This window comes from Anomalospiza imberbis, chromosome 1 (genome assembly GCF_031753505.1).
Source record: "Anomalospiza imberbis isolate Cuckoo-Finch-1a 21T00152 chromosome 1, ASM3175350v1, whole genome shotgun sequence".
Taxonomy (NCBI): Eukaryota; Metazoa; Chordata; class Aves; order Passeriformes; family Viduidae; genus Anomalospiza; species Anomalospiza imberbis.
In genome coordinates, this window is record NC_089681.1 from 104,706,296 (window position 1) to 104,732,904 (window position 26,609).

A 26,609-nucleotide genomic window follows, 5' to 3' on the forward strand; every position below is an offset into this window, starting at 1 on the left:
AAAACAAAAAAAAAAGATAGCCTTTTGTGGCCATGTGAGGTTTCGATTTCACGGAGTGAATTTGCTGGCTTGATTTATATCTGTCAGCAGGAAGGGGATTTTGAAAGAAGGCATAGTGAGCCTGCAAGCTTGAGAAAGAGCTATAATTTGCATGGTTATGTCTTGTGTGTCTGGGACATGCCTTCCCAAAGGCTGCAGGGTGAAGTGTGCTTTGGGGACTATTTGCTCTGTGAGTGTTGAGGAAGACAGCAGGAAATGTGTTTCTTTTTCTCATTGCTGGTTCTTAGTATTTGGGACAGTGTTCCCTGAAGAGGGTAAGGTCAAAGAGAGAATTAAAGAATTTTAGACCTGTCCTCTCATCCCCCTTGCTGCCATACCTACACAACCACTCTCCCTTCAGTGTCTCTTTATCAGTGTTGTTGAAAGAGGCTGCTAAATGAAGAAATCAGCTTTCTTTTTTGAACTTTTAACCTTCACAAAAGCTACCGTAATTGGCTTCTGCAGAGCATAGGTTGTTTTGATCTGACATTCAAAAAAAAATATATAGGAAGAATGAAATATAAACGTGCACTTCTGGATTTCCCAAATTGGCAGTGAAGGTCTTGCTTCCCCGTGTTTTAAAAGCCTGAAAAGTGCAGAGAGATATTGGTGAAGGTTGAAATGTGTCTGTTACATCTCAGTTGGGATGTACTTTGGCTGAGATGAAAGTTCAGCAGTTGGTACAAAATCTCCACCTGGAAAAAAATGGTTGGTGTGTGTGAATGTAATCTCTTTGAGGAGGTGGAAGATGGCTTAAATAGTGGATCATGTGAAGGGAAATAAAACACTGTCAGAAAAGAAAAGGAGAAAAAAAGTCAAAGGTGAGAGAGATGAATTGTACAGCCTAGGCTAAATGTATTATTATGTATTATGCTTAGATTTCTTCTATGAACGAATGTCCTGTTTAAAAATAAATACATAAATATTTCCCCTCTTCATCCTTGTTAAAAAGGACATGGTAGAACTCCTGACAGTCGCTATACTTTCTAAGAGTCGATCATTTGAAAATTTTATGTACTAAAAGCAAGGAAAGCACATTAAAGTCTAATCCATGCTTACTCTAGTGGGTCTTAAAACTGTCATCACTTTAAAGTCATGCAAAAGCAAAAATAGGATCTTAAATACAAATACCTTTTTCTCCAGCGACTTTTAATGCACATATTATAATTGGATAATTATAATATGGTTAATTAAATATTATTATAATATAATATTATAATATTATAATATTATAATATGGATAATTTAAAAAATCTAAAAGCAGATCAAGGTCACATCATGCCTTAGGTAGCATTTAATCTAGAAGTGCTTGAAAACACCTTTTAGGGATATCATTACTATATTTTTAATCTATTTAGAAATGTAATATATTCTTGGAAACTTGAAAATTTAGATGGCCACAGTTTGCCAGCAGAGACCTGTAGCCTTTCCTTCTCACACACAGCCTAATAGCTGTGCTGAATGCATCATTACATATGTTGTGGCAGCTCAAAAGGAAAATGTGCTCAACAAGGCTTTTTACTTCTTAGTTGCTAAAGGAAACTGCCAACCTTTGGCATGGTTCAGTTTCTCCTAACAGAAAGCAGCAATAGATAGTATAGAGGTGACTTGGCTGGTGGCATGCAAAGCTACCTTGCTGCCTTCTTCCTTTTAAGATAGGATTCTTCATTCTTATATAAGGCTGGTTAATGAACGTGGGGAAATAATAACAGATTTAGGAAAGGAACTGTTAAAACTGGCATCTCCTCAATTTACTGGCAATAGTTCAGTTTGATCTTGTTAGAGATGAAAGAGTTCCTGAGAAAATTGGCATCCTTCATAGCTGTGGGATCTTCAAAGCAACAGGTGAGCGTTTTGTGTCTTGTGCCTGTATCTTTTAACATCTACATTTCCACTTCAGCAAGGAAATTATTAAAAGCAAAGACAGGAGAGTAGGGTAGCCAGCAGCCATGCATTAATCCCTTTGTGTAAAACTACAGAGATTATTTGGGTCTAGAAAGAGGTAACTGTGACAGGACAGGGGTCTCTTCCTGTCATGGGTGTGCTGAAGTAAGGCAGTTGCCAGGAATGGCTTAACCAATGAAAGAGATGACAAGATTATTTCTGAGTAGAGAACAGCTTAAACTTTTGGTGCTCTAAGACCAAAGCACACGGTGTTTGGGAAAGTCACTTGTATTAAATGATGAAAGCTTGAGTAAAAGGAAGAATGTGATAAAGAGACAAGCAGTAGTTGTTTGCTTGGCTGTTTCACAGTATTTGCATTTTGATTGTATATGCAGACATTTGTGCATGCCTTGGGGATGCTTAACATAAAGAAAATATTTACAGCTTTATATGTAAAGAAAATGGCAATGAGGCTTCAGACTTGGTCCGTACAGCATGTTCTGTATGCTCTTTCAGTCTTAGCTTAAATGAAAATAATGGTGATACTTTTGTTTTGCCTGGGAAAATAGTTTCCCTTGCTGATTTGGTTTAAAGTATGTAGCCACCTAGAAATATATTTGTCATTTTGTCTTGGTAATGAATCTTTTAATTTGGCAGAGTAAGATAATTGTAGAGTGGAAAATAAATATAGCCAAAAAGGGATTTGGTCCCTTCTGTCCCATTCCAGAGTGCATATCTGGCATCTTTGTGAGAAGCCCTGTCTGATGGATAATTGCTCTGAAATACTCAAAAAGAGCACAGACCATTTCCAGCAGACCCCAAAGCTGCATCTTCACTTCTACATCTGGTTTTAATGGAAGGTGTTGTATTGAGTCTAAGGATGGTAGCAAGAAATAGGTAAGCCAGTCTCTACTTTCAAGGCCTTGAGGACTGGGAAGGGTGAAATACAGGAAGATCTGGTGGAGTAGTCATGTCCAATCACATGAATAAATAAGGCAGCTGACCATTCTGAGTAATCTGTCAGCATGATTTAGATACAATCTTCTGTAGCCTCTAAATGCCTCTCAACTGCTCTGAGGAAATGTGGTGCTCCATTTTATCCTTGACAGTTGGAGGCACAGAGAACCAAAGGGCAAGTACATGGTAAAACACCAAGCCTTTGAAAAAAAGAAAATTAAACACAAGTGTTCTTGCTTCCAAGTTTAGCATCTTTGTCTTTGAAGCAGAACTCACTGTTCATTTAAACAGTGTGATTGCTACATGTGGTAGAGAGTCCTCTTTAATTAGTGCTTTGGGGAACAAACTTGGAAGATACAGGATCTATTTGCAGGTGGGTTTTTAAATTTTGGTTTTTGTGGTCTGTCTCTTATACTAGCTGCTAATGATTACTTTTTCTCAAGGACATCAAGGTCAAATGAGAATCTGGGGCTCTTGTGTCTCAAGAGGTTTGTTTTGAAAATGCTGGAATACATTTTTTCTGACTTGTTTATATGGGAGCATTAGACTTTGTCCTGGACACTGATGCAGCATATTTACCTAAGGACACTTCTGCTTCAGAATTTTCCTCAAGTGCCTTCATTAGAATTACTGTAATCTTTCCAGCCCCCACCCTGAGTCCTAGTCAAAATTGTCAGAACAGTGGGTGAGACCAGCAAGGTAAGAGATGTGGCTGAAAAAAATTGAATTCTTTAACACACTGACAAAAGAGCTTGTGAAGCTGGTGTGGCCTGTAGGAATCTGCTCCAGAGTTTGAAGAATGAAACAGGTGAAAAGGAAACTTCAAAATGATATTTTCCTTTATTCTTTGTGTTAAGAGGTTTTGTATGCCCAGATCAAGAAGAAGCAGTTGGGAGCTGCATATTGTGGAGAACATGTCATTGTGAGCCCTACATGTATCTCCCAGGCAAGATAGAAGGAAGTCAGATCCAGCTCTGACAGAACAGCCAAATCCCTTGTTAGGAGAAGGGGAAAATGGAAGAGATGGGGAGTCCACTTACTTGTTACAGGGCAGGTTGTCTGTCAGCTTTGGAAGTGGGACATCTCTTTCCTGATCACACTCGTTACTCCAGATTAACATCTTCTGATGGGTTCTGTCTGTGATTCTGAGAATGCAGCTCGAGGACTGCATCAATGACATGAAAATGAAGAATTCTTGCAGTAAAGATGTGCACTGTAGCTTTTTGGAAATCTTGTACAACCTGTGAATATTGCTTAATTTTGTGTAAAATTGAGAGCAGGTAAGGCTCTGTGCTTGCCGTTGTTGCCATGCTGCCAAACCTATAAAACTGTGCTTCAGTCTCCACAGCAGAGTAGAAATGCTTGACTGAAGAGCAGAGAGAGGACTACATTCTCTTTTAAAGTGATTGATACCTAAATCACCCTTACTGCTCGAACAGCAGAGATCTAATGATGTTAAATTACTACTGAATTACAGACAAAAGGTGCCATAGAGTTATGTGTTCGCTTTGTTTCTGTGTTGCTGTTTGCACACAAAGGACTTTCCAGCCAGGTGTTAGCCCTCCAGGAAGTTCAGAATGGTCAACTTCAGTTGACAGCTTTATTTGGAAACAGTTCCAACATGTCAAACTGAAGTAGACAGTTACCTGAACTGAAGGATTTGCCACCCCTTACCCCCAAGTGCAATGGAAAAATTTAATTTGGGAGCACTGAAATCTGAAAGCAAGAAGGATAAACAATGGTTTCTCTCACAGGGTACTTGGTGAAGGGGTGTCACTCTGTATTTCTGAAGATACAAACTCTGGCAATCATCAGAGCACTGAAAATGTACTTGGCTTTAATCCAAATACTTTAATCTTTTAATGTCTGTTACAATTATAAAGCAGCTCATTGAATTAATGAGACATACTGTAATGAACTTAGTAATTGCATACTTTTACATCATTCTTCTCTATGGAATTGAATCTCAGCTGTATGCCATGAACTTTGCACAGGTGAAAAAGTTTAAAATTAGCAGGTTATATTCCTGTTTTCTTCTTTAGCCTTACACATTGCTTGTTGTGGTCCTGAGGCTTGGGAGTGCATGGTGAATGCATTCAAGGGGCTAATCTGTCTGAAAATCTGTCTTTGTTTTTGTTTTTTGGGTTACTTTTTAGATACTCCATCTCTCTGAACTGGTATGCTGGACAAGTGCCAGTGCTGGCACTGGGGAGAGGGATGCAAAGCTGTGACACTGGGGAAGCAGACATCAGATCTGCTGTGCAACTGGACTTTGCCATTCAGAGAGCTTTTTGGAGCAGAAAAAATTTATTTTACTAGAGAGCGTAAGGATGGTGGCTCAGGATCATGTATATGTAATACAATATTTTTAACATGAAAGAGTTATGAGGATCCATTTTTTGCTCTACATTATAAGTTAGAGGTACGCATGTTATTATTCAGCAAAAGCATAGTGTCCTTTTGCTGCCAGCGTCTCTCTGTTCTGCAGTTAGCAATTTTAAGTTCTTAGCAGGTAAAATGCTGGGCAATAACTCCTCCATGGAACCAACTTGGTTGGTTCCACGCAGGAGTTATTTGAGGCACTCTTATTTGTTTTTAGGATAATAGAATAATGCATCACGCAGCAAGTGCTGGTTCATTTTGAATGGGTATTTTGATAGAAGTTGATTGAGTTGCAGCATCGTCTGTGACAACTGATGTTCTGGCTCCTGGGAAGAAAACTGCCGCGAGTCGTCTTGCTGAATAATGTGGCTGGCACAGTTCAGTCCTCAGTGCTTGTTGCTTGTGTGGATGCATGTATTGTGGGGAGGTTAAGCACTCAGTCCGTTGATTAGCCAATTTGGAAACAGTGAGTGTTTTTCTCATTCTTGGCATAACTCCGCATGTTCCCAGCAAGGCTGGAGCAGGAGCTTCAACCGGAGTGTGGCAATGGGGAAACACAGCTGTGCTGTCATCAACTTTTAACAGAGTATTAGCTCTAGTCATCTCAAGAGTCTTAGAGAACCTTTGAAATTATAGTTTCTTATGAAATATAAGAGACTTGAGACTTGGAGAAACAGATCATATGTACTACTAAGAAGGCGACTTTCTAATTGATAGTGACTTTTTACCTGAACAATGAAGTGAACTTATTTACTAGACAAGCTGATATTTTTCATGAGTCAAATTCCTTCATTAAAGTGTTCCCACTTTTTTTTCTAATAGTAAGACAATAGATATTAACACCTGTGTATAGCTTCAACTGCAGTGGCTGAAGTGGTGGCTATCCTCTCCCCCTTTGCCCTCCCCTTTTTTTTAATAGCCCAGCATGATACCATAAATTAGATTCAATGGGGGTTTAAGTTCAAGTGTGGGTTGTAATTTCTGAGTGAACTCATTACCTGTCTTGCTGTCCCTGCTAAAAGGGAGAGACAGTAAGCTTTTCAACCATTGTCTGCTGCTTAAACTGCATGACTCCCTAGAGTTTATGACTCAAACCAATAAAGGATGATGTTTGCATCATTCTTTCCTCTTTCCCTGGGCCATGCAGATTTTAATGCTGAACAAAGAGTGCAGTAAAATTATGGGGTGACCACAAATTTTACCCAGTGCTTGAATGTCATGTATTAGTCTGTAATGCAAACACATTTTATGGCAGTTTTCTTGTCAGAAGTAAAGTTCCACCTTGATCTTTAAAATTTTTGTTCGAGTTATGGAAGCCTAGGATATTCTTTGAATGACTGCTCTTGGATGCCAGATGGGAAGAGTTATGGAGATTGTTTTCCTAAGTTGTAACAGGTTCTTTTTGTGTGTTGCAAGAATAATATTTTGGCATAGAAGGCAACCTGCTACAAAAGCCAGTCTTTTTGCTCATGCTGTGCCTGCTTAAGTACAGAAAAGGCACAGTATTAGAACATAGATGGCCAGGCTATGACTTCAAGAGTGCTTAGAGGCAACACATCACTGCACTTAGAGAATCACAGAATGGTTGAGGCTGGAAGGGACTGCTGGAAGTCATCTGGCTAACTGCCCTTCTCAAACAGGGTCATCTACTGCTCACAGTTTTGTGGTAGAGAGATGAGTAAGGGATAGCGTCATGTTAAAATACCTGGATCTCCCATTACTATGTGTCACATTTAATGCAGCTTACCAAGCTTTATGCAGGACAAATCTCCCCTGGAAATGGGCTGGGTGAGCAGTGTTGGCACTGCTAATATCTTGCAGTCAGTTTTTTTCCAAAAGTTTCTTGGAGCCCTCCAAAATACATTCTATGTTCTGGCTGTGTGAACCTGGAGTTTGCCCTGTTCTTGTGTTCTTTGCTATCTTTTCACTTGTATCTTACCTTACAGTGATCTTATGGTTAACCTGACTGTATAATTGAAATGATTGTTCAGGTATGCAAGCTCCTCTTGATCTAGAATTATAAACAACATCCCCAAGGTATGTGTCTGTATTAAAAAGGAGGGTGATATCTCCTTGGGATGCCCCCAGAACATGGATTCCAGGCCTGCAGGTACACCAGCTGAGCAGTACTCAGCAAAGCAGGGTGACACCAGTGTTAAGGATGGGCATATGCACAGTAGTTGTTTTGGGATGTGACTGTGTCTATGTTTGTTCTTTAGTATTTCTGTTTCCAAAGTGAGTTTTGTAATGTCCATTAAAACACTGGCTTAGTCTTGACATTCTATTTAATGCAGAATAGCTCAAGTTATTCAACAAATGTTAGCTGTATCGAGCGCGGGACTCCAGGACGGTTTGGATGGATGAGAGATCTCTGAAGTCAGGTCTTAGAAAATGTGGTTTATTAAAAGGGGGGAAAGGCCCTGCTTGGAGTTGCCAGGCGCAACTTGTGGCAGGCCCAGGGAGAGAGGGAGAAGGAGAGAGAGGGAGCAAGGGTTCCAGGTGAGGATCCAGGGGAAGATCCAAGAGAGCGTCCGGTCCCTCGGGCATACCTTATCAGGGGGCTTCAAGGTGGGCTGGAACAGGACTTGGGCCAATGGGGTCACAGATACCTGATACTTCAGGGGAGGGTCACAGGTGTGGGATGAACCATACATTGGGGAGTGAGACAGAGCATTCCATTTGACCCTTGGACCTATCTGCAGGTAAAGGGCATTGTTTAATCAGAAGGGGGGATTGCTTTCAGCCTGGCTATATTATTGTTTTCTAGTTATTCAGTAGTCAAGGTTTGTTATTTCAAATCTAGTTCTCATCTCAATGTCTGTATTTTCCAAATCTTTTGCCAGGCAATCATATTTATAAGGTTTTCCTATTTCATCTTCCCCAACAGTTAGCTATAGGCAAAGTCTCTAATATTAACTGTACCACGTATTTTTTCCTGAGTGGCCATCACTGTTTTTTTCCATATGCTGGCTAGTTTTGCTGAATGTCCTTCCGAGAGCCAGCACTGGGAATTCCACAAGTGTTAAGGACAAATTATTCTTTGTGACTATAATAAGAGTGAACTGACAGAGAGCTAGGCGCCTGCAGGGTTGGATTCAGAGACTGTATAGTGCTGGGAAGTCAGAAAAACATGGGGCATTTTGACTGTTAGATGTTTTGATGCATGGATTGCAGTATTTCTGCTGCAAGATTACTGACAGGTGGTTTCTTACCTTCTCTTTTTTTTTGTTATCTTTTATGGTATCATAGAAGGTTCAGATTTGGAAGGGACCCACGGGGATCACTGAGTCCAGCTCCTAGACCACACAGGACACCCAAAGAGTCACACCATGTGCCCAAGAGCACTGCTAAATCACTTCTTGAACTCAGACAGAGTTTTGTGCTGTGACCACTTCCCTTGGGAGTGTGCTCCAGTGCCCAACCACCCTCTGGGTGAAAAACCTTTTCCTAATAGCCAATCTAACCCTCCTCATACTCAGCTTTATGCCATTCTCTTGGGTCCTCTCACTGGTCTCCAGAGGGAAGAAATCAGTGCCTGCCCTTCCACTTTCCTTCAAGTGGAAGCTGCTGACTGTAGTGAGGTCTCCTCCAGGCTGAGCAGGCCAAGTGACCTCAGCTGCTCCTCATATAAATTCCCCTCTAGATCCTTCACCTTCTTCACAGCCCTCCTTTGGATGGCTTCTAGTAGCTTTATGATTCCTATATTGTGGCATTCAAAATCGCACATCTCTGAAGAGCAGTGTCAGTGCCTGACAAAAGACTGGTGTCTTCAAAATTTTTGTGCCCTCCCCAGACTCGCAAGAAGTATCCACCCCTTTCTTTAGCTGTTTTTCTCACTTATGATAAGCTTTATGCTTATGCACTGTGGAATATCAATATTACTCTTTTCTGTGGGATTTTTCTATGCAGAATGATTACATTAGAAAATAATGCTGTTTGTTTCAACCTTCAACGTCCTGTCTGTGCCATCAGTTAACTTGGTTGTTTCCTTTAACATTCACACATCTCTGTTGCCCTCTCTTCCTCCATTTGACTGCTAACTTCCTAGCAGTTCCATTCATTCCTCTGGACATATAATAAACATTGTTAGGGTAACAAATTATCTTTGTTTTTTTTTATACTGCTGCTTCATCTTCCTTCCAGCAGAAAGTTTAGGGTTTTCCCCAACTTTGAGCTTATCTTCTTGTATCTGTTATCTCCTTTGGGATATAGCCAGTCATCCTTTTTTTTGATTCAGCTTCTGCTGTATTATCATCTTGACTTAAGGTGCTCTTTTTTGTGTCCTTTCTAGCCCCCTGATTTATCCAAATGCCAGGAAAGTATGAGGTACCATAGCCAGGTCATGCTAGTAGTTGAAAAGAGGACTGTAATATTTTCTTATTTTTTACCCTTGTGTTTTATTCAATATTCACGGCAATTTTGATGAACTTTCTCTGTTTCTTTTCAGCTTGTTTTCAACCAGCCTGTAATAAAGTTATTCAGATCTCAGTTTCATGGGACTCCTTTGGAATGTGCTTAGTTTAAACATTAAAAAGCACCACCCCTTTACCTGCTCCCCTTCCCCCAAACAAAGAAAAAGACCCAATTGCCTCCATCCTTTCAAGCTGCAATGTTTTGCATTGCTTTATTTTCTTGTTTCCCAGTGTCAATGCCCTTTTTCCTTTCTTCTGCCCTCCAAATTTCTTATGCTAAGAACCTTGATTTTTAACTTACGACTCTTTAAGAACAGTAGGACCACTGGCTGAAATTGAGGTTTTACATTTTCCCCATTACTTCCTTCCTCCTCACAGGTTATTTATGTAGGACTACCCTGAGAGGTAGGAAAAGAAAACTATATTTAACTGGATTTTAAGGGATATTTTTTGCTACTTGTTTCAGTTTAGAAATACCTGGAGTCAAGCCAAATGACACAAACAACTGCAAATGAAGTGGGCAAGCCCCAACAAACTGTGAGAAGTTTAAGTAGATTAAGTTATAGTTTGTATTCAGAGTAGCATTTTGTTTTGTTTCTGTACTAGATACCTGCCATGGTCTTTAAATTTTGTATGTTAAGCAGGTACTCAGCATGGTTGAAAAATCATGCTTTTTTTTTTGTGAAGCCTTAGATCTTTGACTGCTGGATTGCTATTGGTGTAGGGGTTGTGGTGGTGCATTTTGGTTTCATCTAAGTTTTTAATAAAATTTTTTAAATTAGTATTTTTATTTATTTATTTATTTATTGGAATTGTCTTTTGAGTGCTTGACTTTGATACTTTCCTGGTCTCTAGTTTAAAGAGCTCAGATATTAACGTCTTTAGTGAACAAACATCTTTATCTGACTGTTATATGTGAGTTAATGAAATTGGCACAAAATTTTAAATAGAAACTTGAGTAATCAAAATGAAGTTTTTCGTCCTCTTATGCATTAGACATGTAACTAGGAGTTCCTTAGTAAAAGGAGCATGATCTTCCAAGAAGTGGGGGAGTTAATGTTTAAGAAGTACCTAAATTTTTCTGATATGCTTCAATATGTGCTTTAAAAGTAAGACCAGTCAGCCTTCTTGCTTATATTCTGAGTATATCCAGTCTATTTTGTTTTCTTCCACCTTTTCTTTTGAAGCACTCTTAAAAGCCTTTTTTACTCTCTAGTTTTGAAGAGTGCTTTATTTGAAACTGGTCTGGCTTGTCAAACATAGTGAAACCTCAACCATATAAAATGCTTCCCAGGAAGAGGAACAAGATGACTGTGGATAGAGAAAATACTTGAATGAAATTGTGAAGAAAGGTTATGGGTAAGCTGGGAATGAGATAGATGACAATCACACAAATAGTAATTGTCTTTCCTGGACAGCTTTACTGGCGGCAAAAACTGTCCTGTTCTGTACATTTGACGCCCATAATCTTAAAATCTTCTCAAATTCTAGGTTTCCACATATTTTGGGGAGGAAGGGTAGTGCATTTAAACCTGAAGGGTCCAAAGCTCATTTTGACATAATATTAAGTATTTCGCTCCTGGTCTAATGATGCTTTATGAATCAACAGACTTAGGGTTCAGCATCAAATAAATGTTCCTCTTTGGAAGCTGATGGACTGCTCTGAGCCATGGAAGTCAGTTGAGGGGGATCAGGTGTTCCTGCAGTGTTGGTGGCTGCTGCAGAGGGGGAGAACCCCCACCCAGGTTGCCTGCTTTTTGAGACCGCTGCTCTTTTATCATCCCTTACTGGAGTACAGCTCATAGCTTCTGTACAGCTTTATCTTCCATTTGTGTCAAAACATCCGCTGATTTTATTGACATGGGTCTGCTGGGCCTTTGACTCCTGTCGGGTTCGGGGTGAATAGCATTGAGTGTCTAAGAAGGAAAAAGGCACCATGAAAGCCTTATGTGCACAAAGTGTACATCCAGCCCCCCGGCTTCTCTGCCCTGTTTTCATTTGTTGTAGAGATGGTAGAGCATGTTTACAGCTCCTTAGACTCAGCTGTTCAGTCATGCAGTTTAACTCCAAAAATAACTCTCTTGGGGGATATTAATCCAGCGTTGGATTATCTTTCTAAAATTGTTAATCAGACTTGGTCCCCGAGGGACCTCCCAGCTGAACTTGCTACTTAGTTTCTGTTTGCTGGGGCGGCAGGAGCAAAGCGGAGGAAGCTGATGAGGTTTGACAAGAAGTGGTTCCTTACATAAGGTGCCAAACAGAAGGAGCTGTGCCTCTCCTCCTGCTGTGGGCCCGGCCAGGGCTCAGCTCCCTGCCAGCACCTGCCACATCCTGCTTGGCCTTGCTGCCCTCACTGCCCTGCTTTCCCATCACCTTCAAGAAATGCCATGCAAAAACCTGCCTGTGTCAGGGAGTGGCAGGATCTGTGCCAGCTCCGGGAGCTGTATGTGCTGCCTTTTGTCCAGGCAGGAGAAACACATGCTTTGTTGTATTAAATTCTCAAGTGCACGTGGCATTCCTTCAGTCACTTTCTTATCGTTAATTTTCTTACTTGAGCTGCTCGTGAAATGACCTGGCCTGCTCTTTGAATATTGCCTCTCTTCTGTAAAAGAAGAAATAAGCTGTTCTAGGCTGCTGTTTACATTTGTGAGTAGAGCTGCAAGTCATATAGCTCCTATTAGCCTTGCATTTTTCCGTCTGTAGAGTAAGAACAGAATTTATTTCTTGAGAGATGTGCTCTGATAACTTTAAGTTATTTAAAGTACTTTGAGGTCTTTGTATGGAAAGTGCCAATGAAATTGAAAAACAGATTTGATAAAAAAGAGTTCCACAGGGAACTAATTTCATACACAAATAAAATCCTGTTTTCCACATGCATAGGTAGAAGCGGAAAATTCAGTATATTTTACTGACATTTGTGCTGAATGCATCCTTCAGAGCCAGGTAGGTAAATCGAGAGCTTGTATATCTGTGCTGATGCATTTTTACATTAAATTTAACATACTTTGATTTCCAACTTGGATGTTTATTACTCTGACTTAGTAAACCACAGGAAATCCTTCATAGTATGGTTGAAATGCATAAATGTAACTGCATGTGGTAATAGCAATAAATTGCAAAATTGACACTTTAGTGGGATAATGGGATAGTTCTGCAAAATCATGTTAACGGAAGAAAGTATGTTCAAGTGGTAGACATGCTTTGGTTGTGGTTTTCCCCCCCTCAAATTATAAAATAGTGTGCTGTTGAGCAGGTAAGTTGCTTAAACATTCTCCAGGTTACATCTCCTTGCATACATTAGGGAAAACAATGGGAATTTGCCTTCCTTTTCCTCTGACCCCCTCCTTCCCTTCATACACCCATGCCTGCACATGCGTCCTGCTTGCCTTCAGTTTCTGCCTTGAAAATAAAGGTTGTAAAAAATGAGTTGGAAAGTTACTCTTACATGTCAGTGCTTCTCAGATCCCGCTGGGAGAGAAAAAGGAATTGTACTTGAGAAAACTCCATAACTAGATCCTTCAGTGGCATCCCTATCCTTTTCACTCTTTGACTGCTGCTGGCATAACAAAAAACAGCTGAAAACAGTTCTAGTTCTTCATGCACATAATGAAAATTGCTTACTAAATTAGAACCATTTCAAACCAGGATTTGTGCCTTCCTTCCTTATTTTACTGGGCAGTGTCTAACACACTGTACCATGGGAATAAATAATAGGTAATTTTGAACTGTCAGCACTGTAGGTTGTAGAATTTTCTTTATAGTCCTGCTTTTGGGATGACAACTGAACATCAATTTTGGCCTTAAAAAAAAAACAAAACAAAAAGAAAGAATATTTGTTTCTGACATTGCCATGTAGGTAGAATGAAATGAAATGATCTTTTGTATGTTGCACTGGATTCATAATAATATAAATTAGGAAAGAAGTCAACACATTTGACTAGGATGGCCAGGGAGAAACAGAAACCAAGTGATGATTTTATATGCTTTTCAGCATTCAGACCACATTGTTATCTTTGAGTTGGTCTTCTGGTGGGAGAAATGGGACTACATCCATTTGTATTAGTTAAAGATCTGTCATTTTGCTTTGTGTTTTATGACTGTATAAGCATACGTATAGTAATAATTATAATTATGTAGGAGATCTGTGCTAACCTACATTAAAACTAGCCACAATGAAATTGTCTGCTGAATGCTGTGGCAGACTTCTCTTGCACCTTGCTTTGGAATGTAAGTGCTTATTTTCCATAGCTGAATTTGATTAACTTAACATCAGCTTTCCTTGACTCTTCTTTCTTAAACCTTTCTTCCTGTGTGAGTCAAGATAGCCCACAACTTGCTACAGCAAATGGGGGTTAATGCCCTCATATGCATGGGAAAATGAAAGTTTTCTGCAAATTTATTGCTGTGTAATGTTGTTTTACTTTTGTACTTAGAGCCAGTGGTCATGAATCAGTGTTTTTTCTCCAGCATTTATTGTGAACTTTGGAGGGAAGGTATTGGGCCACAAGATACTTTTCAGTCAAAAGAAACTGTGTTTGCCCATGCAATAGATATTTTTTCTAGGTCTACCTTCTATCTCTTTAGACATGTGGTCTACAGATGATTTTTTTCTTTAAAAGTGTAGGGGAAGCACAATGGGGGAGAATAAAACTCTTGAAAATAAAGGCTTACTCAGCTGAAGCTATCCTCAGTCAAGTTTGTCTGGCAGGAGCTGCTGCTGCTGCTGCTCTTTTTGTGTTGTGGCCAGCAAACTCAGGCTCTGGCTGAGGCTTCCAGCATCCCTCCTGCCAGGGATGGGGTGCCAAGCCAGGGAATGCAGGGAGTAGCCTGTCGGTCAGGCATTGGGTGAGTCAGCTTAATACCAAAACACTGTCAGGCTGAGAGTACCAAGGACTGCACTGCTGAGGAGGTGGGAAACACCATCACTGTGAGTGTGGGAGCAGAAGGTGCCATGGTCTCAGTTTCAATTGACTGTCGAGGTGGATTAACAGCTCATTGCTGCCAAGAGACCTCGCTTCTCCTCCCTCTCCCCTGTTGTATCACCTCTGAGTAGCTATTTGAATCAAACATGGTAAAAAGCAGATGACCAAAAATACTTTTTTGGGTTTTTGGGGGTTTTTTGGTCTGGTCGATTGAGCCAATGCACTGCACAGCAAGGGGACCACTGGTTGGAGATGCAAATGGTGGGTGTTCGATATTTTGGGAAGAAATTGTGGGAACTTTGCATCTGCTAAGGCTCTACAGGGTAGAAGACAGCCAAAAGTAAATGTCTGATTTTCTCAATGAGCAGCAAGCCAGCTGCATGCTTTAATTGTGTTTATTCCCTGTTCCTGTAACATCTACCAAATGCAGACAATATCACAGTGTTTCTTAATCACATTGTTTAGTCTTTCAAGGCACTTCCTGCAATCCAGTCTTATTTATAGACTGTCCATTGTCTCATTTACTGCCTTGCGCTTTGCTTTGTGGTGATGTGCGATCCTGTCGACGTCAGACCTGCCATTGTTGGAAATAAATTGCTGGAGTGTTAAAGTTCATAAATTGCTTTTATATTATGTGTTGAGAGCCTTATGTAGAATGTAGCAGGGCTTACAGAGTCAGAGAACTGAGCCTTTTCAGAGCAGACACAAGAAAGAAGGAAAGCGGAGACATCCACAAGGCCGGATGAGCTCCCACTTATAAAAGTAGTCTGAGACAAAGGTACAACGTTTCCATTAAAGGGATGATTTCACAATTTTGTTCAGACTGATCTGAGCTTCAGCTTTTGCTGCAGTTGAAGAAAGGTCATTAGACCAGGTTAGTTGAAGCAGCAACTGAAGGTGATCAAAGCCTTTTTTAACCTGTACCTGTTTGTGTCTTTGGATGTCTGGTATACTCAGCCAGCTCCTCTCTTGCCTTGTCTCTTTGAAAGGATGTATGTGCAAACATGTCTCCATGCTTTCACCACTTCCTTCTGTTTTTCTGTAAGAAGAAGTGGGACTGCACCGCTGGGGATTTCTACAGCTTCTCTTGTTTTGTGGTATGTGATGGCGCTTTGCTGGGTCTCAGCAGAGCATGCAGGAAACACCATGGTTGTTGTGGAGGGCTTGGCAAAGCCAGCAGGAACCTTCCCATCTTCAGAAGGGTGCATGGACTGCTGTGTCTGAGCACTGCAGAGCTTTGCTACTAGAGAGGGTGTCCTGCCATCACCGAGCTGACAAAGGGATGCAGAAGCTTTGTTTGCAAGCCCAGAGAGGCACTACACACTCTTGATAAACATTTGTTTTTGTTGTTGTTGGAAGGTTATGAAGTTTGATGAGTCAGAAGAGACAAAACTTAAATTCTGCAAAACCTGAGGATTTAGTTCTTCCCCTTTCCTCTTTCCCTGAAATTCACAGCTCGCACTATTTGACATGAGATTCTGTTGATATTCATAATCTTGCAGAATAATGACATGTTATGTAGCTGATTATGTCACCGTGAATGTATACTACATCCTTGTGTATTCACGTGTCTGAGATGTACCATAAAGAAGTATTTATTTGTGGGTATCTCTGGATCAGTGAGGTGAGGATGTGTGTGTGCGTGTGTGTATGTATATGTGGAAACTGCTGTGTGTTCTGCCTTCTTCCTGACATACTGGTTGCTATAGTGCAGTGATCTATTTGTGAACACCCAGAAGATCATTGCTATAGTTAAAAGAAACCGTGTTTCCTGGCCATAACTTCCTGGGCAATCTCTTCTCCTGAAGTGCCAGCATTAACCGAATTGGTCACGTTCCCTGGGACTCCAGGAGTGACACTGTAACAGGAGCTTTCTCTAGTTTGTCGCTTTTTCCCCACCAGCATATTTAATAATATTTAAAAATAGTTTTTCTATTTAAATCTAATGCATGCCTATTATTCACCGTACATTTCAGTGCTTCAGCCATCTTTCTAACAGGCTGTCGAGCTGTGCAGCGTGTCATGGTGTTGTGTCCTGTGCTTGCTCCTGTAATATGTGCCATTCTCCTGCTCCTGCACATAAATACACACATACATTTTCATCCACCTGCCTAGCCAGGGGAAATGTAGGAGACTGAAGCGGCAGTGCTGGAGTTCTGCCTGAACTGCTGTAATGTTCTTCTTTCTTTTTTTTTTTCTCTCCCTGCAGGTGTGAATGAGAGAGGCTCTCTGCAGTGTTTAGTGTCCAGTTGTACTGGCTCCGAAGAACAGCAGCGTCGCAATGCCCCCTCCTGCTGATATAGTGAAGGTGGCGATTGAATGGCCAGGTGCCTTCCCCAAGTTAATGGAAATAGATCAAGTAAGTGGCTGTGTACCTGTGCTCAGTTGGCCCTGTTCATGAATAAGTTCTTTGAATGTTTTCCTCTGCATTTATATTTACTTCAATGCATGTGCATTTTTCTGTGAATGTATGTGGGGTAGAAGGTGTTTTTTATAAGGGGTGTAACCCTCTTCCTCTCTTACTGCTTAAGGTTTTTGATGTGTTTAGCTGGTTTCTTCATTTGCTTTTTCTTTCTGAACAGCTGCTTGAATAAGGCATTTACTGCTTGTGTGACCCACTTAATACTTTTGTGCCTTAGTTTCTTGAGCTGTTAAATTGTGGTAGTGTTTTACTTCTGGGTGGAAAGTCTTCAAATTTCTTGTCAGTGCTTTGCATTTGGAGTAGAATCATACTGAATGGCTGCAGCAAGTGCAGATTTTGGAACTTAATTAGTAGTGCACTGTGAGCAGGAGGATCTTTGTTGTTCTGTTCAGGAATCTCAGGGCTTGTTCTGTTTATCTGGTTAGTTCTAAAGCAATGGTCCCGTGGACGGATTGGAGGCAGTGTATAGAAATTAACAAATTCAAAATTATGAATCTTTTTAGGGAATTGTGGTAGGGGGAAACAAACAAAACAAGTTATACAAGGGCAGTGTTTTATATTCTGGACTTCTCTGAGATTGTTTTTGTCACTCATGTATTAATATTAAAAGCAATCTCTTTAATATTTAACAGCTTACGCTTAACATTTTGAAATCCTGCAGCATGTTACCTGGTTAGAATTATTATTATTTCTGTAAATACTATTCAGAGTGAAGAAAAGCATTTTATAATGTGCTTTAGACCCTGGTGTGTCTGGGGACTCAGTACATTAGAAAGGTCTATTGGAGAGGAGAGCATTTGAATTCACACTGAAAATGTATTACTGAAATGGGTTAGTAATTTCTTCATGCAGTGCAATGAGTTTCACTTGTAGTTAACCCTTTTGTGGCACATGGCTGGGAAATTCCCATGTGAAATTTGAAGAAACATGGTACTAGAGGGTGGCTGGAATCACAGCAGTATGATTTTTAAACATTCTGAAAGCCCCCTTAGAGGAAAAGGGAGTTCCCCAGTGAAACCAAACTTTGTAGGTTGATTTTTTTGACCTGCCACACTTTTCTGTTTTCATTTGCTGAAATTTTTCAGTAAGCATAGAAATCTTTTGCCTTCTGGAGTGGAGAATGTTTTACTTTTTTCGTCTTATATAACAAATGGTAGACACTGCACACTGTGTTCAGGGAAAGATGCATGTTAGTCATGATGATCCAAGTGCAGTGGGGACAAAACTGAAAAAATATTATGAAGTCTCCTTTCAAACAGCAGCAAAATAATATGAAAATTATTTGGTTTTATTTACAAAAAGCTTAAAGTAAGTCTCCAAAAACCCTCATACCTTATCTGTAATATTAGCTTACTTTCCTAGTACCTTCTTTTTAATTTTATAATGTAAGATTTGAAGGAGACAAGAAAGATCAGTGCTGAATTATACTGGGTAAAACTCTTCAAACACAGCCTGCCAAGTTATCTGCAACCTTCCTCAGGTCACTTTATGGGTAGGAGGAGGAAGGAGAGGAAAAGTAAGGCCAAAATGGAGAAGACTGTAACAGCAGCCTGCTCCCGATGCACAGAGAAATGGAAATGAGGGAATGAAGTTTGAGAGTCTCATCCCTCCTGTTTCTGACATGGAAAGATGGGAAAGAAACATCCCTTCCTTCTACCCATGCACACAAACACACGTATTTACCTTTCTCGAGGTTGGAAGCAATGTGGGAATGAACCTTGAAAATATATAGGGTGATACATACTTCGGAGCACACAGCTCTGCCTTTGATTCACTTAGTGCTAACTTTTCCTCAATCTGTTTCCTTTAAAGCAGCTATTCAGTAGAAGAGCTGTAGTGGAGGAGATGATTCATCCCTCAGATGGCTAGCTGTCGGAGATGATAAAGGGGAGGAAGACAGAAAAGAGAAACGACTTACCCACTGACCAGACATTGCAGCCAGTGCCTGTGTCCCAGGTGGGACCTGCTCATTCAGTCACCATTTGACATATATTCAGAAAATCCTAAAAACTTTCCCGTACTGGTTTCTTCTCTCTCTTTCTTACCATCAAGAAAAACAGCATTTAAATGAACAGCACTATAATATTACTTTAAAAAAACCTACAAAACCCCATCACTGTAGCATGACACAAGTGTTTTATCTTTCAGGATACTGAGGCTGTTCCAAAAACTGAAGTACAAATACTGTATAAGAAATCAAAGGAAAATCTGGGAGGTTTTTTAAGGGTACTTATTGCATATACTTGGAAGTACTTATTTACATTCAGTTGCACAATATCCTAATTTACTTGCTGCATGTATGCATGTTTTGCTTAGCAATGGAGAGAGAAAAATATTCTCAAAGTGAAGAAATGTCACTGTGAAACCAGAACCATTGATGGTGGTGTACTGGCACGTGTTGGCCTTAAAAGAGCTCCTGAGTATTTTTCCCACCAAATGTTATTAAACTTTACACTCCCCTGCATGACTTCTGACAACTTGGACTTCAGGAGGCACAGAGCCTTTTCAAGTTGAGGCTTCCCACTTCATTTCTATAGGTTTATTAACCTGGGTTCACCAATGGTGATTTTAAATTTAATCATGGAAAATTAGTATCACTCAGTTAGAGAGATTCTCTGCCAGAAAAATTAATATATAATTAAATGCCTTTTGGAATTAGCCTCTGTGCCTGCTTCCAGTGAATGTAAAGAAAATTTTCAGTAGTACACTGGCATGTACTATTTGCTGTCAGGGTTTCACAAGTGCTTTTTTCTTGGAAGTTGCTTTAAACGGGGAGGAAAAACCTGTCTCTTATTTACTACCCTCTCACTCTTACCAGGTGGGAACTAATTAAGTAGCAGTAGACCTCGCAGGTGGCTGATGCCTGTATGGATTAGAACTGATTTTAAATCATGTTCTACTTGGGAGATGAACTTGATTGAATTCAGTTACTCTCTTCCAGAATACATGGAGCTTATTTGGGTTTCCCCCCCAATACCACAATTTTTCTCAAATATCAAATAGAAATATAGCATCCAGATTCTTCCCTCCTCCATAAATCTGTACAAGCAATATAAAAACTCTGCCCAAAATTAATTTTTAATATGAAGAGTTGATTGTGGCTTCAGAACTGTGTATAACATTGATCTTTCATGCTTTAGTCTTTCTGTCATGTAAGGGGAGGAATGGAAATGAGTTGGTGTCTGAATTTGCATTGGGATCTTTTTGTGGGCTTTTTAGCAATGCAGTCTGGGGAAGAAATGAATGGTAGATGCTGACTGTCTGTTATCTTTTTCTTCACTCTTCTGGCTGATTATTCTAGAAGATGTTAATAATAGGACTGCACAGGGTCTGTATAGGTGAACCAGGATGCTGTCTAGTCTATCCTGTCTTCTCTTTGATTGACCCAGAAATAGCTATTTCATAAGAGGGTGTTATTTCTTGTGTTCAGTGAAAGCCTGCATGCTTCAATGTGTGCCCATTATGTATAATTCTTAGCTGTTGGGGTTTTTTTACAGCACAAATTATTTTAGGTAAGCCAATGCTCATTTTAGGTTACCTGGATACTTTGTGGATTTGCAGTTACACTGTTCCTGCTGCAGGAGAAGCAGCTTCCATGAGAGGCACAAGATGGATATTTGGAGACAACATCTATTTTGGCTTAGCCCATTCAAATCCACTCGTGTGTCTTAACACAAGTTGTACTAAAACCAGATTTCGCTAAGCTTGGGGATGAACTTCCTCAGCCTTGGAGGTAAACAAGGCTTTCCTATAGAAAGGAACACTTTATAATTAAAATTGGCCATACAGTCTCTTCCTCCAGGTTTGCTTTTACCTATGAGATCATTAAACATGGATTAAATGAACAGATGTGAATCTTTACATTAGCAAAAAGAAATGGGTGGGGGAGGGAGGAGGAGAGCTGTGTTTTCTTTTCAAAGCACAAATCTCATATGGTGAGCAAAATTTACAGGAGCATTTTCATATGACAATTTCATGTTAATAGAAATGCAGCCATGGACTGCTCTACATTTATGTTCTCTCTAAAGTTTAGATTTACTCAGCAAGTTTATCTTTTAAGAGTCTCTTTCAAGTTGTCTCTTCTCATCTGCCAGTGTCATTTTAATTGTGGTTGTTTTTTTTTTTTGTCTTCTTCATAGAAGTCATTGTACTTCACTGCATATTAAAAGGTCACCAGTAAGGTTTTCTTTTTTTTAAAAGGAGCTTTCAAACCTAAATCTGGTTTCAGACCTAAATATGGACCCTTGGGGATTGTTAATTGATTCAGTGCAGTGTTTCTTAAACTGTGGGGAAAAATGAAGTTCAAAAGGGATTGTGAAATGCTTAATTAGAGAAAAGAAAGTTGCACATCACTTCTGCCATGTGTGTAGACTAAGAATAGATACAGTTTCTGCAAGTACTGTCAGTAGTAATAGCAGTATACCGAGACAATCCTGGCATCACGAATCTAAATGTATGCAATATTAGTGAGCACCAGCATTGTTCAAGCAGTGATCAAGAAAGGATTATTGATGTCTCACTCTCTCACCATACTGTGAAGTGTCACTCTCTGTGCTTCATTCTGGCTCCAGACTCTGACTTGAGGCATTTAATTCTCAAGGGAAGGAAGGAAGAGAGAGGCTCTTGCCTCCTTCCCACAAACCTGCAAATTTATATGAACTCTTACCCAGAAAGTGTAGTGGTACTGCAGTAGCTGGAGCTAGTGAAGATTTTTGGTATGAATATTGCTAAGATTTTCAATGTTATTGCACATCCTGAGTTTATAGTAAAGGGAAATGTCAGTGCCTTTAACAGCTGACAAGATAGCAATTTCGTGAAGATAGAGGACTATGAAGCAGCTCATGGGGAGAGGGAAAAAAAAAAAACCAAAAGAACCCCCACTGACTTATAAAAACGTTCCCTGCCTGGATTTGCAGCAGGAAAGGAGCAGCAGCTCCTGTCTGTCAGATGGGAGAAGGAGCCAGCGCTCGGGGCTGACCACTGCAGCTGCATCTCACCCATTCTGAAGGAAGATGTCAGTTGCTGCTGATGGAACACTTGCCCAAAGATGGATGAACCAAAAGGTTTTCAAAAATAATTGAAAAACACTTTGCTGTCTTAAGCCAATTTGTTAAAGGTAGGCATTGCTTAAAATCAATGTTTAGGTGCCAAACAGATGCTTTGGAGTTTTATTGCTCCTTGTTGTACCTGTCATATTTCAGCTTCACAAAATTGAATATGAAGCTGTTAGTAAAGCAGGTGCTGACTGGCATATAAACATTGTGAAAATACTATTAATAGAGCTGGTAAAGAAATCTTATCTGTTATTTTTATGTGATTTTTTTTTCCATTTCCTTTGTTGGACTAATGAAAGGTCTCAATTTTTTACTTTTATTTATTTTGTAAAAGCTGTTCAGCAGCAAGAATAACCCTGGAAACAATAATACAAATTTTTTAGTGCACTAGATATAATTCAATGCACTGACACACTTGTATACATAGACAATGCTTCGTTAACATAATGAACCAATTGTTAAATGCAATGGAGTTTGAAAAATATGGTTCCTTTTCTTACAGAACTGTGGCAATAAAGTAGTCATCATTAGAGCCTCAGTTCTTTGATGTGGTGGCAGCCAGCCAGCAGGGATAAAACAGGCAATGTTATTGTCACATGTTACATTTTATTAGTTTGGCTTGTCCAAAGCCACATTCCCACTGGTTGGCCGAATTCTTTCAAAGCTGCAAACTTATGTCATGTGGTGTGTGTGGCTGGGACCTCATCACTGAAAAATAGATAAAAACTCTGTCTTACTGCTTCTGTTTAATACAGAGGCATCAGCAAGACCTAGTAGATGGAAGAGGTAATAGCTGTGCAGAAGGTTTAGACATTGTAAAAGAAAGGGAGGGGGAGAATAAATAGAAATGTTTTGTGAATTTCAGTCTAATGGATGCTATTTATGCTTTCTACTTGCTGCTATCTTCTAGGTTAAGAACCATAAGTTCAATGCAGTAGACAGGGTTCTGTTTGTTGATTGGCTGGTTGTTTTTTTTGTTAAATAGAAGTGCAAGTAGAGCCAGGATGCACTTGAGGTCTACAGAACTAATACCCTAGTGTTCCTGATCTCCAGCATAAAGGATGTTCTGAAAATAATATTTTAAGAAAAAGATAAAGCACTTTTTTTTTTTTTTAATTTTCTTCTTGATTTTTGTGGGTTTGTGGGGTTTTTTATTTGGTGGGTTTGGTTTGACTTTTTTCATGTCTGATTTTACTAGCTCCAGAATTCTTGCCAGAACCTCCCTGTTGGAGTCTGAATTTTGCTGCCTGCAGCTGATGGCATTTTCAAGATGAAGGCTAAACATGACTTTAAGGTTGTTGCATCCATAAAATTTTTTAACTATCAGCAGGAGTCCCATCTCTTAAGTTAATTCTACTCTTATTAAAGGGAAATGTGTAATGATGAGATTTCTGCAGTTACGGACTGGTGAATTAATTCACATTCTGTCCAGATGGAGTATCCAGGCACACTTTATGACTCAATTATATTCTAGTTATAGACATATAGATTGCAATGCAAAAGAGAGTACTACCAAAAATCCCACAATATAATTTTTTTTTGCTTTCATGGAGAAACTTCTGCCCTTATAGGCCAGAAATGTGTCAGTCTTGAGCTGAGTGTTTGGGGTTTCTTCACTCAATCTTCAAAGGCATGCTCTCTAATAGGTTGTGTGAAAAGCCACATCTTAAAGCCTTGCTTTGTATTTAAAAGTGTATTTTGGCTGTATTTTAAATATATGTGGCAAGAATGCTGCATGCAAACACAGTGAAATCCACAACTATGGGTTCCTAGGTGTTTTTTATCTTTTCTGTACTCGATTGGGAGATTTTAGTGTTCCGACTTACACTTGAGAAAACAGGGAGTGTTGTGGCTTGTTAGGACACTAGATATGAAGTAAGAAGTATCTGCAAAATTCTGCTTATGATTTTCTTTTTTGATTGAAGTTTTTTGTCAACAACATTATATTTTGCCGCTTCCTTGACCTACAGTCACTGTAACAGCCTAAACATGTGATCTGTGGGTCAATGGTTAGATTAGGTGAAATGCAGACTTAGGAGTGAGGATCTCTTTGGGGGTGGGAAGTGAGTAACTGAGGAAGCTGCAGCTGAGAGTGAAGAAGGAGAGGACACGAACACCTGGGTTTCCCTAAGTCTTGTGCACTCTGTGGAACTCCTAGTGCTAAATTTATACCAAGGTGTTGCCACTGACATGTTAAAACTAACCACCTTAAGAGCTGTGAACTGAGCTGATAAAAGCTCTCTCCCATCAGCAGCAGCTGCACTTGTTGAGGGTTTTCCCTGGTGGCTCTGAGGTGCGAATGTTTCCAGCCCTGGGCTGTGTTGCTGCGCCGGCACAACTGTGTGGTGTTGGCCTGGCCTTGGCTGGGTTTTAGGGTCTCTTTTACTGTAGCACTGTGGAGTCCCTGTTCTTCAGGCATTCATTCTCTGGGGTGCTCCCCTTGGTTAGAGAAATCGTCCCTTTCATCTTTTACAGATGCCTGATAATAAGTTAACAAGTCTGGTCTCACCAGTATTCCATTGTAGTCAATGGTGTTGATTCCAAGAGTGGTTCAGAGCAGTTTGAGAAGGCTGAAGTCCAAAGCACTCCAGCATCTTCCCCTTTCAAAAGACCTTGTCTCTTACACCACAGGAAACCAGTGTTGAATTGGTGAGTCATGGATCCAGGAGTCCTTGAATCTGGTGTTTGCCACAGTCCACTGTGGACCCTGGTGCATGACAGTAAAAGATAAAGCCTCTACTGATTGTGAAGAGAGGTGTTTTTCTGTTTTTTAATAGCCATAAAAACTACTTTAGCACTGAAAGATTTATTAGTGTCATGATAGCATTAATTATAAAACAGAATGTTGTATTTACTGACTAGAAGTTTGTTTTTGACAGATGCACAGGTCAGACACTGAATTTTTTTCCTTAATGCTGTTTTGCACTAACAGATGTGCTGCATCTGCTATTTCTTCTGTGATAGGCTTAAAGACAGCCAAGTAACAAGGTTTTCTTGTTACTTCTGCAGTTAAAAGGTGTCAAACAGGGACAGAAATGTCCCAATCATTGTTCCAAAAAACCCCAACAAGAAGAACCTAACAAATCAACCTAAGCAAAGACAAAAAGTAATGAATCTCTGTCAGTCATGTGGAAAGGAAAGATATTCAGACTTGGCCTGAAAGAAACCTGTCAACAATTTCCTGGTATTGCACAAGGTATATCAGAACTGCACATGTAACACAGGTTTCCACCTGGATTTAGGCTTCTGTCCTCTTTACAGTTCACACACACACACACACACTTGCTGTTTGATTTGGAAGTGCTTTAAACCCAAATTGGAGTACTAATGGTGGTTTGAACAGGACCTAGAGCTTGGTCAGCATTGATATACTGGACATTCTCTGCTTGCTTTTGCTCATCCCATGATTTCTCTGGAACAAAACAGTGGTCTGGACTAGACCAACTTACAGTCTTGCATGCCTGTGCTTAGTTCTTCCTGGTGACTGGTTCCCTGTGAGTTCTCCATAGGGGTAGGCATGAAAGGATGAAACTGGTGCGGAAATTGGAGTGGGAAATCTCAGTCTGTGGTCTGCAAGTTACTTTGGAAGTACTACCAAGTACTGCACAAGTAGCAAGGGCAAGTTCTCAAGACTGAGTTTGGGATCTGTGTGCATCCCAGCACACAAAACCTGGAGACATGGCTGAGATACATGCAGGCGAGCTCAGAATTGGTGACCTGCGTGGTGGATATCATTAGGGCCATGAATCTTCGACATGTGTGCTAACCAGTCAGTGCAGACAGAGCTTTACCAGGTGTGTAAATTCACCTTGACTGTAGTGCTGCCTGTGCTCTGTGTCATTGTCAGGATTCTCCCCTTGTGTGCAGATCAGTAAGTCATGAGGCCATAATGTCCTGGTATCACTTAACTTCAGTTGTCAATTTAATACCTACCCTAGGAAAATACTTTTTTTTAACCAATGTGTTCAGTGCAGATACTGTGATAAGTTAGCTGAAGGTGTTATCTCCTGTAGGGAGCACAAAGTTTACTTTGATCTCTGTTATTTTGTACATTAAAGCAACAGCCTGATCTTCTTAGGGCTTTAAATGAGCATCTCAGCATGTGTAAAAGCTCACTTCATTTTTACAAGTCTAGGAGGAGACATAGAGAAAAAAAAAGCACTAGCACAAAATACTAATTTCTATGAAGGAAAAACTTCAAAAGATTTTTGGACTGATTGTAAGAAATTCTTTGAAGTACATTGACTAATAAGGTAAATTTGACTTTTTGGAACTGTAAATGCAGCAAAGGTAAGTAAATTTCCATAAATGGAATTTTAGTAAGATTAAGGCAACAAAAACTTCAAATCTATGCTCTTTGACATTTGGCAGATATTTAAAGCCACGGACAAAAAAAAAGAGACTTTGAATGGCCTGCCAAGTAGAACTACTCTGCAGAGAATGGAAATAGACTTTTATCTCATTTTCCATGGTTAAAAAAAATGAAAAAAATATAATAGCTCGCTTTTCTTTGTTTTCTAGTAATGCTGTGGCCCTA

General features: G+C 39.9%; 1 protein-coding gene across 3 annotated transcripts in view; it reads left to right on the forward strand.

Annotated features, from left to right (window-relative positions):
* Nucleotides 1-26,609, forward strand: part of ELMO1 (engulfment and cell motility 1) — a 300,684-nt gene that overhangs the window by 32,813 nt on the left and 241,262 nt on the right. For all 3 annotated transcript variants that reach the window (XM_068203774.1, XM_068203793.1, XM_068203781.1), the window contains exon 3: nucleotides 16,806-16,955. In XM_068203774.1, the coding sequence (XP_068059875.1) occupies nucleotides 16,878-16,955 (78 nt within the window). In that variant the 5' untranslated portion in view covers nucleotides 16,806-16,877. The remainder of the gene's footprint in view (nucleotides 1-16,805; nucleotides 16,956-26,609) is intronic.